Below are 19,435 nucleotides of genomic sequence, written 5' to 3' on the forward strand. Positions count from 1 at the left end.
TAATTATTAACTTTCGGTAATCACATGCGGAAGACCGGAGATCTGCTGGTAAGACCGTGTTAGCCTATTTATTGAAAGTAATAAACTGGATATCTTTAGTGTACAAAACGGCAGGTTCGTTCAGTGTAAATCAGACGTTCCCCACTCATCCCATGCAACACAGCGTAGTAAGCAGACACTGTCAATAATAATCAGTTAAATAATACGCGAACACACTTACTTTAGCTTAGTTCATGTATTAAATTCCTTGTCATACACAATCTCATCAAGATGGCGACTACGTCAACAATACATACCTATACATCTTCGTTCTTTCACGGCTAATCCGCAAGATCTCCTTCGTTCTTTTCATAAGAGAAAACATAGATAGCAGAGAAGCTATTCCATGGAGTAAATGGACGCTCAAAGGAATAATAGGGCTTGAAACTACTTTGAATTGATAATCATCGTATATTAAACTTTAGGAATCGGTAAAATAAGAAGAGATATTTCGAGATATGTACTGAGTTATATAATTTATAAAATTTCTGAATATATCGCTGAGAGACCGCTGCAAGAGACATTACAAGATGAGCAGAACTATAGACCTATATATCTTACATCGACCAGTTGTAGAATATTGGAACACGAATTATGTTCCAGTATAATGACTTTTCTCTAGAGGCTATAAATCTACTCTGTAGGAATCAACATGGGTTTCGGAAAAGAGGATCGTGTGAAACCCAGCTCGAGCTATTCGCCCACGAGACTCAGAGGGCCATAGACTCGTGTTTCTTGACTTTCGCAAGGCGTTCGATACAGTTCCCCACAGACGTTTAATGAACAAAGTAAGAGCATATGGACTATCAGACCAATTGTGTGATTGGATTGAAGAGTCCCTAGATAACAGAACGCAGCGTGTCATTCTCAATGGAGAGAAATCTTCCGAAGTAAGAATGACTTCAGGTGTGCCGCAGGGGAGTGTCGTAAACCGTTGCTACTCACAATACACACAAATGACCTTGTGGATGACATCGGAAGTTCACTGAGGCTTTTGCGGATGATACTGTCGTATATCGAGAGGCTGTAACAATGGAAAATTGTACTGAAATGCAGGAGGATCTGCAGCGAATTGACGCATGGTGCAGGGAACGGCAACTGAATCTCAATGTAGACAAGTGTAATGTGCTGCGTATACGTAGAAAGAAAGATCCCTTATCTTTAGCTACAATGTAGTAGGTCAGCAACTGTAAGCAGTTAATTCCATAAATTATCTGGGAGTACGCATTAGGAGTGATTTAAAATGGAATGATCATATAAAGTTGATCGTCGGTAAAGCAGATGCCAGACTGAGATTCATTGGAAGAATCCTAAGGAAATGCAATACGAAACAAAGGAAGTAGGTTACACTACGCTTGTTCGTCCACTGCTTGAATACTGCGCAGCAGTGTGGGATCCGTACCAGATAGGGTGGATAGAAGAGAAAGAAAAGATCCAACGGAGAGCAGCGCCCTTCATTACAGGATCATTTGGTAATCGCGAAAGCGTTACGGAGATAATAGATAAACTCCAGTGGAACACTCTGCTGGAGAGACGCTCAGTATGTCGGTACGGGCTTTTGTTGAAGTTTCGAGAACAAGGATTACAATGGCTTGTGATCCGCTACTAAGTAGAATTTTCTGCCATACAAATAGTGGTGGAATTTGGTGACACCATACACAATAACCAAAGCCTCTTTCTCAATTTGTGAATAGTTACACTGACCTTTGGACAAGGCTTTAGATGCGAAAGCAATAGGCCTTATCTCCTCTTCACATAGAGGCCGCTTTTGTGGCGTTGTGGTCCTGGAGAGGGGTCGGTCAGCGTGCGATTGGCTGACGTCTTCTCACAGCCGTCTCCTCTCTGTCGTTCCCGACTGCCGTGACGGAGCTTTGACTTTACGCCGTAACAAAATTAATGTAAAGGAAAAATGTGGTATGTGTAACGTTTCAGCTTGAGCCTTGAGCCACAGTGAGATAAAGGCACAGAAGCAATGGTCAGTACCACACAAAGCTGGCTGCACCTTGCTGGAAAATGAAACTGTAGGCATCTTATGGCAGACCATTATATAGCGTAAAAACATTTGGAATTTTGTGATCAGTTCTATGGCACCAAACTGGAGAGGTCATCGGTTCCTAGCCTTACACACTACTTAATGTAACTTAAACTAACGACAACACACACAGCCCTGCCAGAGGGAGGACTCGAACCTCCGACGGGGACAGCCGCGCGAACCGTGGCAAGGCGCCCTAGACCGCACAGCTACCCAGCGCGGTGATGTACAGGGTGTCCCAGAAAAGTTGTGGCGAACTTCGTGGAGTTGTAGAGGGTGTCTTGAGCAACGAATCGAGGATGTGAACCTATATCCGGAAGTCCCATCCAACGACGCTACAGAGCGTCGAAGTTACGCCGGTGCCTGCCATTTGATGATGATGATGATGATGATTTATGATGGAGGGCGCTAAAGAGCAAGGTCATCAGCGCCCTCCCTGCCGCTTGACTACCCTTTCGGCAGCAAACGCGACTTTGTGCGCTGACTGTTCGTAGGTCAAATGCCTCGCAATGTTGTTTATTCATTGATCACCACTGACGCTTATTGTCGCCAGTTTAGAAGATGGATCTAGGTCCTGCGTAGAAAGGCCTTGTCTCCTACGAGTACTATGCTCTGTGTCTTCGGTGGATGACGGCTTCGGACACGATTTTTCACCCGCTGTACATTTTTGTCCTGGAACGCTCTAATCTCCATTGTTTCCTCCGTATACAGGAGAAAAATGAGCTGCGGATGGAAACCCGCATTTGAAGCCGTGATCCACCGAAGCAACAGAGCATCGCATTCGTAGGAGACAAAGTGGCCTCCACAGACGATCGTGGGATCAGTCTCGACCACAGAATAGCAGGCAACATTCTGAGACGTTCTGCTTACGGTCCGTAGGCATAAAAAGTAACGTTTGGTGCCGAAGCAGTGGTCTAGCGGCAAGCGCCGGCGCCTGTAGCTTCGACGCGATATACTGTAGTTGGATGACGTTTCCGGACACGGGCTCCTATGCTCGATTTGTTCCTCAAGACTCCCTCTACAACACCTCGAAACCTCCCGCAACATTTCTGGGACAACCTGTAGGTTGCAGGTCCGAGGGTCAAACAACACCTGTTGCACTCCAGCTAGCAGGACAATGGAAACGAAAGCAGCTGGTAAATTGCCAACGCTACAGAACGCAGACTGCCAGATATCGGAGAAACTGTATACAAATCAACATAGCACAGGAATCCCATCAGAGAGATATTTTCTCAGTAAGTGTGTGTCTTTTACTATGCGGAAACAGGGCGTTGTAGAATGGGAACAAAAATTATTACCAAATAGTTCAGTTGGTGAAACGAAGCATGTGAGGAGTTCAGTCAGATGTAAAGAAACGCCCACGGCAAGTGTTCAGGACAGTAAAGGGGTAGTGCTCCTGTTACAGGACTTTCGATGTAGTGATTCATGAGAACCACTTCTCTGCTCGACTTCTTGTGAGACAATTTGCTAGTGAACTCAGTGACCGCCAGCGATTCTCAAGAGGTTGACGGCCTGCCCACAGCCAGCTCTGGCCGCGGCTACAACGCAGACAGCCTCCCGAGAATGACCGGCGGCTACCGTGTCAGGTCAGCTGACACTGTCTGCAGACTGACCATCATCCAGTAATAACAGGTACACCAGTGAAACGTCTGCCTGCTGGTGTTCTGTTTATGTCGAAGCAGTGACTTAAACCCAGCAAAACGACCTCGAGATTCTAATGAATAAAAAAGGAGGTATTATTACCTTCTTGTTTTAATCACAGTCCAGGAGAAATATTAATCCTTTTGTAATTACGTTTAGCCAATGGCAACTGAAATTAAGTGACTGTGGTCCAAAGTGGAACATTGAGTATAAAACTATTGTAATACGCTCTGTTTATATTGCTCTAGCTCGCAAGCCTAATGCCTTTATCAGTAATTTCAAATAGAGAACTCAACTGTAATTATTCTATATTTAGGATCTATCGTTGACATTTATTAACTTCCGAGTGTACACAGAGAAAAACGTCATTTCATGCCTAAGCTTCTCCATCGTTGCTATTGACATGGTTCAAGTGGAACTAAATCTTCAGTTGCGTAATGCTGTTGTACACGTCACGAAAAATTAGCGGTCAACCACATCGACGACCCTCGAAAGCCGGCTGCCAGTAGTGGTCAAAGGTCAGCACCTCCTCCTCCTCCCAGCGCTGCGGCTGTGCGCTGACGACTGACGCACCGACTCCTTACATACAACCGAGTATACAAATCACATTGTAGAATTTATTATACTGTATTATTGATGGGACTTGGCTGAGCTATTCCCCATACCTTCTGGTATAGTGTACAGCAATACAAAAAAGTTTTGGCATAAAAAGTTGTGTGTGCCAAGTGCCGTAAGGCCAAACCTTACAATTTTGGCTTGCAGTCCGGATTAAATCAAAGGCGAATCAAAAACGAAGCTGCCAACACGCAATGTCACTGTACTAGCTAGAGCGCTGGACGCGCGTTCTAAGTCATGAGTGAATCCTATTGCAGGCTTCAAGCGATTGTTCACAATCACACCATACAATTCTTTGCGGTCCCTGGCATCTACATCTACATCTACATCGATACTCTGCAAACCACGTTTAAGTGCCTGGCAGAGGGTTCATCGAACCACCTTCACAATTCTCTATTATTCAAATCTCGTATAGCGCGCGGAAAGAATGACCACCTATATCTTTCCGTACGAGCTCTGATTTCCATCATTTTATGGTGGTGATCGTTCCTCCCTATCTATGTCGGTGCCAATAAAATATTTTCGCATTCGGAGGAGAAAGCTCTTGATTGGAATTTCGTGAGAAGATTCCGTCGCAACGAAAAACGCCTTTCTTTCAATGATGTCGAGCCCAAATCCTTTATCATTTCTGTGGCACTCTCTCCCATATTTCGCGATAATACAAAAGGTGCTGCCTTTCGTTGAACTTTGTCAATGTACACCGTAGGTCCTACCTGGTAAGGATCCCACACCGCGCAGAATTATTGTAACAGAGGACCGACAAGCGTAGTATAGGCAGTCTCCTTAGTACGTCTGTTACATTTTCTAAGTATCCTGCCAATAAAACGCAGCCTTTGGTTAGCCTTCCCCACAACATCTTCTATGTGTTCTTTCCAATTCAAGTTGTTCGTAATTGTAATACCTAGGTATTTAGTAGAATTTACGGCTTTAAGATTAGACTGATTTATCGTGTAACCGAAGTTTGACGAGTTCCTTTTAGCACTCATGTAAATGACCTCACACTTTTCGTTATTTAGGGTTAACTGCCACTTTTCGCACCATTCAGATATTGTTCCTAAATCGTTTTGCAGTTTGTTTTGATCTTCTGATGAGTTCATTAGTCGATAAACGACAGCGTCATCTGCAAACAACCGAAGGCGGCTGCTCAGATTGTCTCCCAAATCGTTTGTATAGACAAGTAACAGCAAAGGGCGTGTAACACTACCTTGGGGAACGCCAGAAATCACTTCTGTTTTACTCGATGACTTTCCGTCAATCACTACCAGCTGTGGCCGTTCGTAGGTGAGGTGTGCCTAGTGCTGATTCTTGCTGTCGTTGTTCCTTCACGTTTCAGTTCAGAATCACAACAGCAACAATGCACTAGGGCAGTTTTGGAAGAGATGAAATGTCTCTGATGCGTTTGTCACTCAGGGGACAGCCAATGGTTAGTCCACGTGCGAAGTCAGTGAGCTCTCGTGACGGACCCACTCTGCTGTAATTCTCCACCTGTCGCGACTTCTGGCGGTCACCTCTGCATTACGTAGGGATGCTACGAAACTTTTGAACAGATAGAGTACACTCCTTCTACTCATATCTTAGAACTCCTGTGATAGCTGTCTCACATTGCTCACACATGATAATTTAGACTCCTTAACTTTTTACATATGTGTATTGTGCGCAGATTCACGTAGGTCCAATTATAACTTAATAATTAGCTAATAAATATGCTGAAAGAAAGTGCCGGCTAAGCGAACTCATTCTGAAATCTCACTCTAATCCCTCGGCTCAGTTCCAACTACACTAGCGCAAGTGTCGCGGTTCCCGCAGTTTCTGGGAGCGGAGCTGGAGGCCGACGTGTCCCACACGTGTTCCATCGCGAACAGATGACGCGAGTTTCTTGACCGAGACATCGACGGGAGTTCACTATCGTGTTCCTCAAACCACTGTAGCACGGTTCTGGCTTTGTGACACGTTCACTTACCCTGCTGGTAATGGCCTTCGCTGGCAGAGCAGAAGACCTTAAGGATGAAGGGATGCAGGTGGTCAGCAATGAAGATATCTACCACAGATCCCGTGGGAGCCCGGGTGAATGTCCGCCATAATGTAATACTGCCTCTAACGCCCTGCGTTCGTGGCGCAGCGTGTGTTTCGGGAGTACGTCCGCTTAGACGACGGCGTATAGGGACATGACGGACTACTTGGTGTGACAGGAAACGTGATTCGTAAGCCCTGGCGACCATTTTCCATCGATCCACGGTTCAATCTCGATAATCCCTCTCTCACTGTAATCGTAATAGATGATGTTGTTAGCTCATCCATTTGAACAAGTAGGGCGAGTTGCACGCTGAACAATGTGAGTGAGTGGACGGTGTGCTCAGAGACACCTGCGTCTGCACCATCGTGTTTCGCAGAGCGGGCAAGTCTCCTAGCTGCACGTCCCACACATTGTTACCTACTCGTAGTTTCACTGTCCTTCTACCTCATTCCATACATGGTCACGACAATAAGCTGCGAACAGCCAGTTAGCTTCGCTGTTTCGTAGTTGCTAGTTCCCAGGAAACAGGCCCCTTGTGAAATACGTTTACGTCAGTGGACTTCCCCTTTTGTGGCCTGTATCGTCACTAGAATGATTCCCCATTCGTCTCCGTTCCGTGTTATTACTTTTCGTACGGCGTCGTGTGCCAGCGACGTCTCCAGGTGGTATTCGGGCCAACGAGATATACGGGCTCTGTTGGGCACGTTACAGCACGTGACACTACATATCTGACGAGTTGCAGCGACTGTCTTCGGCTGGGGGCGAGCTACTATCTGAGACCACTTCAATACTTCGTTGCTGCGCGATTAAATACACTCACTTCTCTTCAGCATATGACTTTAATGGGTATTTCCCGCTTGGCCCCAGGCGTAGACGAGCGTTCGCGATGCATGCCGGGTAAGACGACTACTGTGACAGCACAGGCTCGTTGCAGATCCCGTGTTTCCCATTAACCCCGGTGTGCGGTGACCACAGTATGTTGGCTCATTCTTGTACACTACTGGCCATTAAAATTGCTACACCACGAAGGTGACGTGCTACAGACGCGAAATTTAACCGACAGGAAGAAGATGCGGTGATATGCGACTGATTAGCTTTTCAGAGCATTTACACAAAGTTGGCGCCGCTGGCGACACCTACAAAGTGCTGACAAGAGGGAAGTTTCCAACCCACTTCTCATACACAAATAGCGGTTGACCGACGTTGCCTGGTGAAACGTTGGTATGCCTCGTGTAAGGAGGAGAAATGCGTATTATCACGTTTCCGACTTTGATAAAGGTCGGATTGTAGCCTATCATGATTGCGGTTTATCGTATCGCGACATTGCTCCTCGCGTTGGTCCAGATCCAATGACTGTTAGCAGAATATGGAATCGGTAGTTTCAGGAGGGTAATACGGAACGCCGTGCTGGATCCCAACGGCCTCGTATCACTAGCAGTCGGTATCACAGGAATCTTATCCGCATTGCTGTAACGGATCGTGCAGCCACGTATCGATCCCTGAGTCAGCAGATGGAGACGTTTGCAAGGCAACAATCATCTGCACGAACAGTTCGACGACGTTTGCATCAGCATGGACTATCAGATCGGAGAGCGTGGATGCGGTTACCCTTGACGCTGCATCACAGAGAGGAGCGCCTGCGATGGTGTACTCAAGGACGAACCTGGGTGCACGAATGGCAAAACGTCATTTTTTCGGAGGAATCCAGGTTCTGTTTACAGCATCACATTGTTCGCATCCGTGTTTGACGAAGTGGCGGCGAACGCACATTGGAAGAGGGTATTCGTAACCGCCATACTGGCGTATCACCCGGTATGATGGTATGGAGTGCCATTGGTTACATGTCTCAGTCACCTCTTGTTCGCATTGACGGCACTTTGAACTGTGGACTTTACATTTCAGATGTGTAACTACCCGTGGCTCTACCCTTCATTCGATCCCTGCGAAACCCTACATTTCAGCAGGATAATTCACGACCGCATGTTACAGGTCCTGTACGGGCCTTTCTGGATACAGAGAATGTTCGACTGCTGCCCTGGCCAGCACATTCTCGCCACACACCGTCAGGTGGCTTGCGGAGTATGGATGTAGATGTAGAGGTAGAGATGTATCACCAATTGAAAACGTCTGGTTAATGATTCGTCACAATACAAAAATTGATGAACTGTGGTATCGTGTTGAAGCTTCATGGGCAGCTGTACCTGTACACGCCATCCAAGCTCTGTTTGACTCAATGCCGAGGCGTATCGAGGCCGTTATTATGGCCAGAGGTGGTTGTTCTGGGTACTGATTTCTCAGGACCTATGCACCCAAATTCCGTGAAATGTAATCACATGTGAGTTCTAGTATAACATATTTGTCCAATGAATATCCGTTTATCATTTAAATTTCTTCTTGACGCAGCAATTTCAATAACCAGTAGTGCAGGTATTGTAAGAGATAGTCCAGAGAAGCGGGCAGCATGCCGGAACCGGATTCAGCACATCCCTTCTTGAACAACACGACTACGGTGCCACACCGTTACAACCAGAATCACCACAAAGGCCGCTGTGAGCACAGCACTAACACGACACGACAACAGTGTGCGCCAGCGAGGCTACGCAGTGAGCAGCGCCACCTTTGCTCGTTTCAGGGAGGCGGCGGAGGCGGGCGAGGGCGTGGAGGCGGCGCCGCAGTTCACGATGCGGCTGCGCGACCGGCGCGTGCAGGTGACCTACCCGGTGCGGATGACCTGCCAGGTGGCCGGCTGGCCCGCCCCCACCGTCACCTGGTCCAAGGACGGCGCCGACGTCACGCCCGACGGTGAGTCCCGAGCCCTGGCAGCCGCGCACTGCATCCGTCTAACCTGCCATCGCTGGCCCTTAACGTACCCGACCTTCTTCAGTCTCCGAAATACACTTATGACAGGCCTCCAAAATGCCCACCCTTTCCTTGATTATCGGTCACCAGTCTTGCGACTCATCTGAAGGCTCTGTCGTGATTACCCGTCCTATCCCAATCTGTTCATCTGACAGCAGTACTTAAAGGCCTAACCGCATTCCGCAGTTATTTTTTATGCCACAGCCTCTGTCTCTCTTCCCCTACAGTTTTGCCTTCTCCGTCAACTTCTGGTGATCGGCGTAACTTTGCACCCTCCTTCCATCCACCCACTCCCTCTTGGCATCACCCCCATTACTCGTGTAGCAGATCCCAGTACATTAAATGTAAATTATTTACAACGCCAGAAAACATACGCAAACCCTACACACGAGTGGCCTCATCAAGTGGACATGACGTCTGTCGTCGGTTGCTGAAGCCTGTGCCTGCAACCGGGAGACCGCTGCGGTCGCAGGTTCGAATCCTGCCTCGGGCATGGATGTGTGTGATGTCCTCAGGTTTAAGTCGTTCTAAGTTCTAAGGGACTGATGACCACAGATGTTAAGTCCCATAGTGCTCAGAGCCATTTGAACCATTTTTTGAAGCCTGTGCGGTACCCTTGTCGCCATACAGTGGTGGCAGCAATGAGTTTCTGATGCCCGTCTGATTCACAGTAGATCGCTCTGAAGATCCATACCAGAAAGAGAAATTCTCGAGTGGTCTCCGATTTGGTATGACCCATGTGTCTTGCAAAGATTAGCATGCCAATTTGAAAGTCAGTTAATTCGCTACGTGGTTACATAGCTAATAAACATCTGTCTGTAGTAGACTGTTCAGATATAATGTCTACACTCTCTCCACAAGCCGCATCAACCCACAACATTTGGGTGACATAACCTACATAGCACCTCTTCAAATGAGATGACAAGCCTTCCTATTAGTCTCTGCCGTTCGCTTTAGTTAGGCAACCGATGACAGAAATTTCCTTTCCACTCTAGAATACACATCGCATAATATTTCCGGCAGATGAAAGCGAATTCGCCTTACTTAGTTTTGAGCCATCAGCATCTATCTGTGGCTCTGACTGCTTGTTTCGTATGTGGCGTGAAGTAGTGGGCCCGCATCCCGTCTACAAGACATTGTGGACCACGTAATGCATTGCCCTTAAAATTACGAAAGCATTCGCTGGAGACATTGTTGTTGCAGTTCAGAGATGTTGGCCACTGATGGATTCGTGTATGCGATTGGAGTTAATCCTCTGAGCGTCAGTTAAGGCCCGAAGATGGTGTACTGAAGCACCGATACTGGTGACCATACAGTAAACAACATCGAAAGGGCGGCCGAAGGTGTTCCATTTCATTACATAAGTGAACGGCTGAAGTCCCTCAAACCCACAGTCAGAGCTGTAGGTAATGATGCAATTACGCCAGGACATTGTCTCCCGAAAATCTCCGATCGGAAGTCGACCATGAAAGAAGAGTTTGATGGCAGAGTATACATATCTTTCTTATCCTTTCTTTCCCTTTGAGTATAACTATTTTTTGATTTCTGTAATTTTAATTGCTTTTGTTTTTTATAAGTAACTGAAGTCAGTAACTGTTATTTCTCTTCATATTTAAACATTTCAGCATAAAATAAATAAATGTGTAGGTAAACATACTCCTCAATCAGTTTCCTTCAAGCAAAGGTAGACGATAGATCAGCAGAATCACTGGAAATGTTTTTGTGCAGTACCGGCTCTACCGTTAACAAACTCCTTCTTACGTTGTGAAGGCCTCCATACCAGCAGATTCATTAATCAATATGTAGAGATAAGTGAACAAATTTGCTTGGTAGATCTTGTGCATGTCATCTCGGAAGGCTACGGAATCCTCTATTTATTTTATTTTTGTAATCATTCACTAATTGAAATTTGGAACTTTGTTTGGAGAATACGCAGAGTAATTATCACAATGTACAGTCCTCTTTCCTCATTTTTCTTTGTTAAATGACAACGCTCTCATTTCATAGTATGGAATAAGAGTAATGCCTTGTACTGACAGCTTGTACAGAATATTCGGTTCTACGCTCTAAACAGCCCGCAGCCTCTGTGCCAAGACGCTGCCTACGTCTGGTTTAGGAGTGTCTCACATCCACACGCATACTTCACTGCTAAAAGCTGCTGGGGCCAGTGCCAAGTATTTCCCAGAATAGTAGAGACACGGCAAATTTCATCCCGTTAGTTTCCTGTCACCTGTTGAGAAGACATGTGTCTACTTCAGAATATTATCAACAAACTAAGAAAACATATCAGTATTAAAAATGTATTACTTCTATTTCGTCTATCAAATAGAATTGCTCTTCTTCCATTTGTCTTTTCAGTTTCGAATGTTTACAAGTTTTCTGTGCTGATATAATATATATTCTAACCTTAGAATATGCGCAACTGTTGTCACACACATCTTAAGACGGTTTATGCATAATTTCATGTGGAAAATCTCGAAAAATGAGTGCAAACTGTAATTTAAGTGTCACCACAGCGTGGGCAAGTGACACTTATTACATATCGACAAACAAGCAAAATATAACACATTAACTCTCAGTCTTTCGAAGGATTTCCTTGGTTACAAGGTAAAATAGAAATTCCCTAACATTACTCCAAGTTTTTATGTCTTTCTGCATAAAAAGAGCAGTGGTACAAGAAAAGTGTAAAATACGCTTGGTTTATAAAGTAAATACGTTTCTCAATACCTGATAGGAGCGCTGTCGTTCTGTTAAACTCATATCTTGGAGAATATTTCCTGGTAATCCGATACCAACATAGCTCATGAATAGAAGGAAGGAAAAAACGAAGCATACCATTGAAACGTCCGCCGATGAGGAAGTCATTAGAGACAGAACACGTACTCAAGTTGGAGAAGAACGATAATGGAAATCAATTACCTCCTTTCCAGAGAAACCATCTAAGTTAAGCCTCATTATCGTTTTAAGGAACTCGTAATACGCAGTGTGAAACGGAGGTGGGCGTACGTTGACTAGTCGGGAAGTCGGAAAGTCTTTACGTAACGTTTTCTGATAACATCTAAAATCGATGGAGGTCTGATTACGATGTGGGGTTGATGTTTCTGAATTTTTACCTGAGATAGTAATTTTGATGCATGGTAAAATAAAAGCATGTCCGTTAATTTTATGTTTTCCACAGAATGTAAACGATTTGTAGTAAGAACTGTTATGCATCAAATATTGCTCTGCCCACAAATGAAACAAAATTTCATCGCTTTTCTCGGCTATGTTGCACTGGCCTGATCAAACCCTCGACTAAGTCCATCGAACGTACATGGAATGGATTAGAATATCACTTGCGTGCCTTAGCAGTCCAGCAACAGATATTGATCGAGTTTCACGGATGATTGAAGATTTCATGGAGGTTAAACTCTGCAATAATAGCAAAAATTGGTATTAGGTACGCGGCTGGCTTCTCTGAAATGAATCACCATGAGTTTCCTCATACTTTTGGTTTCATGGAATTGAGTTTCCTTTACCAAAGGCTGCTGATCACCTTGAGCGCTTACATGAATGGCTTTTCCGTCTGATTGAAGTATGATATTGTGTAGTGTCTGTTTGGAAGAAGACTGCAGTTAATGGCCGACTTCTGAGAAGCTACATCTGCCATCGTTCCCGTGTAGTACATACAGTCTTCCCTTAGTAACGTCTCGTATTTTTGGACTAAAACTTCTCGCTCTGAGTCAGTAGACTATAGGTAAAAAAAAGATTGGGACAGCCCTATCTACTTTCCTATTCCTTTAATCTACGATTAACATATAAATGAGTCCCTGTGTGTCGAAGACGCGGCAGCAGGACGTAACGTAGTTGTTTATGTGTGTCGGTTTTATTTGTTTACGGGTTCTGAGATGACTGTCAGAAAAGAGATTTCTGTTGAAATTTACAGGCTGAGAGGCCGAGGTCAAAGCGTAAACTAACGATCCATTACGTCCTATCTGAGACAAACACTGACAACGGCTTAGAAAGAAGAAAGAGTCCAGAATTTAAAGGGGAATTATGCAGGGGTTTCTAGAAAAAAGATTCATCCGATTTCAGAGGACCGTATCTTCTACACAAATAACGCTTTAAAAAGAACCATCGTATTTAACAAGGGTGTATCTTTTATATGTATGCAGGTATAACCTTGGGGTGCTTCTTACAGTTAAGGGTCAAAGTTTACATTTGTCATTTACCTTTGACAAATATTCAATTGGTCCTCCAATGGACAGATGACAACTTATGAGACGATAGCGCGAACCGTTCTGCTCTTTTGTCAGCATTTATGGAGCTATTGCGATCACTGCTATTCCTGTGCGACGTCGTTATTCACCCAACGATATTGGAAAGGGAGGAGTGCTCGCTAACGCCCACAAAAAAAAAAGATCATGTACCATGAGAGGACGCGACCTTGGAGGCCAACGGTGTGATGCTAGATGTGTCCGCCCATTTCCCTGTGTTATTCGCAGTGCAATATGCGCGACAAAAATGACGCCACAGAGTTATAACCACATCGCCTCTACGCACATTGGGTAAAGTGCAACTAACAGAGCTAGCTGCAATACATGGACTGCAACCGACAACCAGGCATAACGGAAACATACAAATGGTTCTGAGTAAACTTTTAATTTCGGTGCATGATTTACAATTCACCCCAAGTTTGTATCTTTATTCGTGGAGAAAATACAGTCGTGCAAAATCGGATGAATCATCCTGAAGCGCTGTGTTTTCGAGAACGAATTTTCAATCTGCAGCAACTTCGTGGCAGGCTGCAGGCCGCTTCTTGGACTCGGGAACTTTGGCTTTCGCGGCACGTGCTCTACCAGCTGTGCTACCCGAGCACGACCGGCACTCGTCCTCACGGCTTTACTTCCGCCAGTGCATCTCCTACCGTCCACACTTCACAAACGTTCTCCTGTATAAATGGCGGGACTAGCACTTCTACAAAAAAAGGATATGGCCGAGACACGGCTTAGCCACGGCCTGGGGAATTGCACTGAGGTACTGACGAAACTAAAGCTGTGAGGACCGGCCGTGCTCAGTCGTTAGAGCACTTGTCCGCAATAGGTAAACCTTCTGAGTTCGAATACCAAACCGGCAGTTTTAATGTTCCAGTAAGTTTCAAATGAGGGCACACTAGGGTGCAGAATGAAAATACATCCTGGAAACAATCCCTTAAGCTTGTCTATTCCATTTCTCCGAAATATCTCTATTTCCAGGAGTGCTAATCGGGAAAGGTATGAAGGAGACCTTCTGTGGAGAATGGAACGTTGTAGAAGAGGTACTGCAGGAAGTAAGATCATGAGACTCGTGTTTGGATAGCTCAGCCGGTAGGTAACTTGACCACGAAAAAAAAAGAATCCCAGGTTCGAGTCGATTTAATCCGCCAGGAAGTTACACTCTTAATTTGGTTTCATCTCGCAAGATGCCCCCACAGATGTTAGTGAACTGTTTGTAGGCATCAAACACTGCTCTCACCCAGGAGTTTTAACCCCCGGCATTCATTGTATTAACTGGTAGGTGTTTGAGAGATGTGTAATACAGTGATGTCCAAAATTAAAGCAACACCTGCTATTTTCCCGTCCCGTGTCTAAATTCACGTTACAATCATACGTCCGTACGATCGTATTCTTTACGGAAGATGGCATTATGGTCAACGAACAAGCGCGCCAACAATGACATCAGGGTACCTATCAAGCGGGGTAGTCAGAATGAGATTTTCACTCTGCAGCGGAGTGTGCGCTGATATGAAACTTCCTGGCAGATTAAAACTGTGTGCCCTTCCGAGACTCGAACTCGGGATCTTTGCCTTTCGCGGGCAAGTGCTCTACCATCTGACCTACCGAAGCACGACTCACGCCCGGTACTCACAGCTTTACTTCTGCCAGTATCCGTCTCCTACCTTCCAAACTTTACAGAAGCTCTCCTGCGAAACTTGCAGAACTAGCACTCCTGAAAGAAAGGATATTGCGGAGACATGGCTTAGCCACAGCCTGGGGGATGTTTCCAGAATGAGATTTTCACTCTGCAGCGGAGTGTGCGCTGATATGAAACTTCCTGGCAAGTTTCGCAGGAGAGCTTCTGTAAAGTTTGGAAGGTAGGAGACGGATACTGGCAGAAGTAAAGCTGTGAGTACCGGGCGTGAGTCGTGCTTCGGTAGCTCAGATGGTAGAGCACTTGCCCGCGAAAGGCAAAGGTCCCGAGTTCGAGTCTCGGTCGGGCACACAGTTTTAATCTGCCAGGAAGTTTCAAGCGGGGTAGTGTTTGCAGGGTAGTCCCACATCCACAGTCGCTGTGTACACAGTCACAGACGGTCCAGTATAGCCTACGGACTCTCTGCTGTGGAGGGCCTTAAGGAAGAATGGAAGCAGGAGAGTCGCAGACTGATGTGGCCGATGGCTTAATGTGAATCGTTCTGTCGTTTCTCCGATGAGGCTGTAGTTTACAGAGACTGAAGCTGTATTCCGGAGACGAGGACAGGGCCGACAACGTGTGACATCAGAAAGAGTGGACCACTATTTGGCTGTAAGGGCACGACGGTAGCGCCTTAGTACTGCACTGAAACTGGCATCTGACTTCGCAGCACCCATTGGACGTGTTGTATCGAGGCAAACCGTGTACAGAAGGCGTCAGCAGAGCGTCCTTAATTGTCGCAGGCCTGCTGTCTGTGTACTTCTGGCGTATCTTCACAGAAGGGAATGTCTGGAGTGGAGCCGTCAACACGCCACCTGGACGGTCGAACGATGGGCCAACGTGCTTTTCACTGATTAGTCCCGATTTGGTGCGGAGAGTAATTCTCGACGGATTCGCATGTGGGGGGCACGTGGAGCACGATTTCGGAACCCAGACGTTGTGGAAAGAGACGAGGATCCCTAACAGTGTGTGCAGGGATTATGTTGACCCCTCGAACACCTCTTCATGAATGAGATTTTGACTCTGCAGCGGAGAATGTGCTGATATGAAACTTCCTGGCAGATGAAAACTGTGTGTCGGACCGAGACTCGAACTCGGGACCTTTGCCTTTCGCGGGCAAGTGCTCTGCCATCTGATCTACCCAAGCACGACTCACGCCCCGTCCTCACAGCTTTGCTTCCGCCAGTAACTCGCCTCCTACTTTCCAAATTTCACAGAAGCTCTCCTGCGAACCTAGCAGAACTAATCGTTCTTGGGTAGCTCAGTTAGTAGAGCAGTTGCCCGCGAAACGGAAAGGTCCCGAGTTCGAGTCCCGGTCCGGCATACAGTTTTAATCTGCCAGGAAGTTTCACCTCTTCATCAAATTGTATAGGTGAACCGGCAAGGTTTAACTGCTGTCAGGTATTGTGACGACATGTTCGTACCTCATGTGCGGTTGTCACGAGGTGCTGTGGGGCCCAGACATCGTATTGATAAACGATAATGGTCGACCTATGAAGTTTTTTTTTTCGGAAACATAAGATATTGCACACATGGCGTAGCCTGCTTGTTTTCCCGATTTCAGTCCCATACAGCGTGTCAGGGATGCTCTAGGAAGACGGGTCGCACCAGGTCAACATCCACCAACCACTCTCCAAGACAGATGAGCAGCTCTGCAGGAAGAACGGGCGTTGTTGCCTCAACAAGAGACTGGTGACATCACTCACAGCATGTTCCGTTGTTGTCAGGCCTATACCGGTGCCATAGGTGGTCTCGTCCCACGCTGAGCATTTTAGGCAGTCGTCAGAATGTGTGTGCAAATCCTTGAAGTTGGAAAAAGCCCAAGAACTTTTTGTCCAGCGTCGTGCATGTTGGAGTTGATTACTTACTGTATTCTTTACATAGTTTGTACATTAGTATCAGCCGCGCGGGGTTAGCCTGAAACGTCCCCTTAGAAAAATTAGTGAATTACTGTGCTGATAAACCTCTTACATTATTTGATTTTCAAACAGCTGAGCAGAACATTTCTCACTTTACTTATTCTGGTCAACACTAAACTGATACACAATATTTTTAGCGCAACGCAATCTGACTTTCAATACTCCCTACAAAAGAATGGCCCTGACTAACAATTACCTATACCTTTCATGAATCACTTACGTCATAAAAATCTTCATTACTCGAACTAGTGCAATACAGCGAGCGCCAAAACTGCCAGCTAAATAAAAGATTGTAACTACTGAAGGCACAAACTACTGATAGGCATCGTTAGCTAATGAAAGATTTTGATTGAGGACAAACAATGTATTTAGCTTATTAGTGTTCAAAAGTCATAATATATATATCAGTTCATAAAACCCAGTCTTACAAATTTACTCTCTCTAATGGCCACACGTCCAGATCGTCCGCTCTCAAAACTCCACCATTTCTCCACGTCCACCACTGCTGGCGGCTCACCTCCAACTGCGCAACGCTACGAGCTGTTCACATCCAACTGCCCAACACCACAATAGCAAATTCCAACAATGTAAACTAGCTACAGACTGCACACAGCACAGTCAGTGATTTTCATACAGAGCGCTAGCTACTTACAAGCCGAGCTGTCAAGGCACTCCAGTTATGAACTGTGCGGCTGGTCCCGGCGGAGGTTCGAGTCCTCCATGGGGCATGGGTGTGTGTGTTTGTCCTTAGGATGATTTAAGTCAGGGCTTCCCAACCTTTTCAGGTTCGGACCCTTTCTTCAGTCGAAAATCCATGGCGGACCCCTAGTCAGTCAAGAGCACAGTAATTTTAAATTTCAGAGCGAAAGCCATGGGAACTGAAAGATTCTTAATGCATGTTGACCCCTCCCTCCCCCCCCCCCCCCTGAAGTATCAATAGTCTTTGGTTTAGAGATGAATGAAAACAACTTGAAGGTCAAAAATCGACTCATGAAATAGGTAGTGGACTGACGAAGCAAGTTTAACATTTAATAATTCCTGGGGCCGCATGTGCCAGCGAGCGCTGTGATTGGTCGACAAAGCTCGCTTTGCTCACGCGTATAAGGTTTCAGCTCACCTAGCGCCGTGAGCCGGCTCACAAACGACCCCTGTATTGTTGCGAAACAGTCGATCAGAGAAGCCGCATTCTCCGGCACTAAACTGTGTATGCGTTCTCACTTAGGAACCGCAAAGGCTGCTTGGGAATACGACATGAAGTAAAAAAAGTGCACATGTTTTTCACACGCAAAAAGTGATGAATTTGATTTTCACATTTTACTCATTATTTTACACCATTGGGTGAAAGGTGACCGCAGACCTCCTAGAAAGAGCCGGCGGACCCCTACGGGGTCCACGGACCACACGTCGGGAAGCCCTGATTTAGGTTAAGTAGTGTGTAAGCTTAGGGACTGATGGCCTTAGCAGTTAAGTCCCATAAGATTTCCCACCCATTTGAACATTTATTACATTAGTATGACCTGTTTATACTGTATCGTGTCAAAATAAATGCAGCGTTGCAAAAGTCCCGTTTGCTGCTTTAATTCTGGAGGCGAGTGTACGTGTGTCCGGTGCAGACCGTCGCTCCATGACGAGCGACGAGGCCAGCTTCCACACGCTGGAGCTGTCGCACGCGGCGCTGGAGGACTCGGGCGAGTACTGCGCGACGGCGCGCAACGCGCACGGCGCCGTCTCGTGCCGCGCCACGCTCGTCGTCGACAAAGGCATCCGCGCCTACGTCGCGCCCGACTTCGTCTTCGAGCTGGAGCCCGCCGCCGCCGCCGTCCCAGAGGGCGGAGAGCTGCGCCTGCGCGCCCAAGTCGAGGCCTACCCCGCCGTCGGCGTCATGTGGTGAGTACCGCAGCCCACAGCAGCAGAACGGAAAACAGAGTCCACATAGAATGAGATTTGCACTCTGCACCGGAGTGTGCGCTGATACAGGTTAAAACTATGTGCCGGACCGAGACTCGAACACGCGACTTTTGCCTTTCGCGGGCAAGTGCTCTACCATCTGAGCTACCCGAGCACGACTCACGCCCCGTCCTCACAGCTCTACTTCTGCCAGTACCTCGTCTCTTACCTTCTCATTCTGGAAACATCTCCCAGGCTGTGGCTAAGCCATGTCTCCGCAATATATTTCGTTCAGGAGTGCTAGTTCTGGAAGGTTCGCAGGAGAGCTTCTGTAAAGTTTGGAAGGTAGGAGACAAGATACTGGCAGAAGTAAAGCTGTGAGGAAGGGGCGTGAGTCGTGTTTGGGTAGCTCAGTTGGTAGAGCACTTGCACGCGAAAGGCAAAGGTCGCGAGTTCGAGTCTCGGTCCGGCACACAGTTTTAATCTGCCAAGAAGTTTCAG

General features: G+C 46.4%; 1 protein-coding gene across 2 annotated transcripts in view; it reads left to right on the forward strand.

The window, feature by feature from the left end:
- LOC126266718 (titin homolog) overlaps positions 1-19,435 on the forward strand; it is a 1,013,152-nt gene that overhangs the window by 336,299 nt on the left and 657,418 nt on the right. For both annotated transcript variants that reach the window (XM_049971188.1, XM_049971189.1), the window contains exons 16-17: positions 8,974-9,143; positions 18,661-18,934. In XM_049971188.1, coding sequence (XP_049827145.1) covers positions 8,974-9,143; positions 18,661-18,934 — 444 coding nt within the window. The remainder of the gene's footprint in view (positions 1-8,973; positions 9,144-18,660; positions 18,935-19,435) is intronic.

This window comes from Schistocerca gregaria, chromosome 4 (genome assembly GCF_023897955.1).
Source record: "Schistocerca gregaria isolate iqSchGreg1 chromosome 4, iqSchGreg1.2, whole genome shotgun sequence".
Lineage (NCBI taxonomy): Eukaryota > Metazoa > Arthropoda > Insecta > Orthoptera > Acrididae > Schistocerca > Schistocerca gregaria.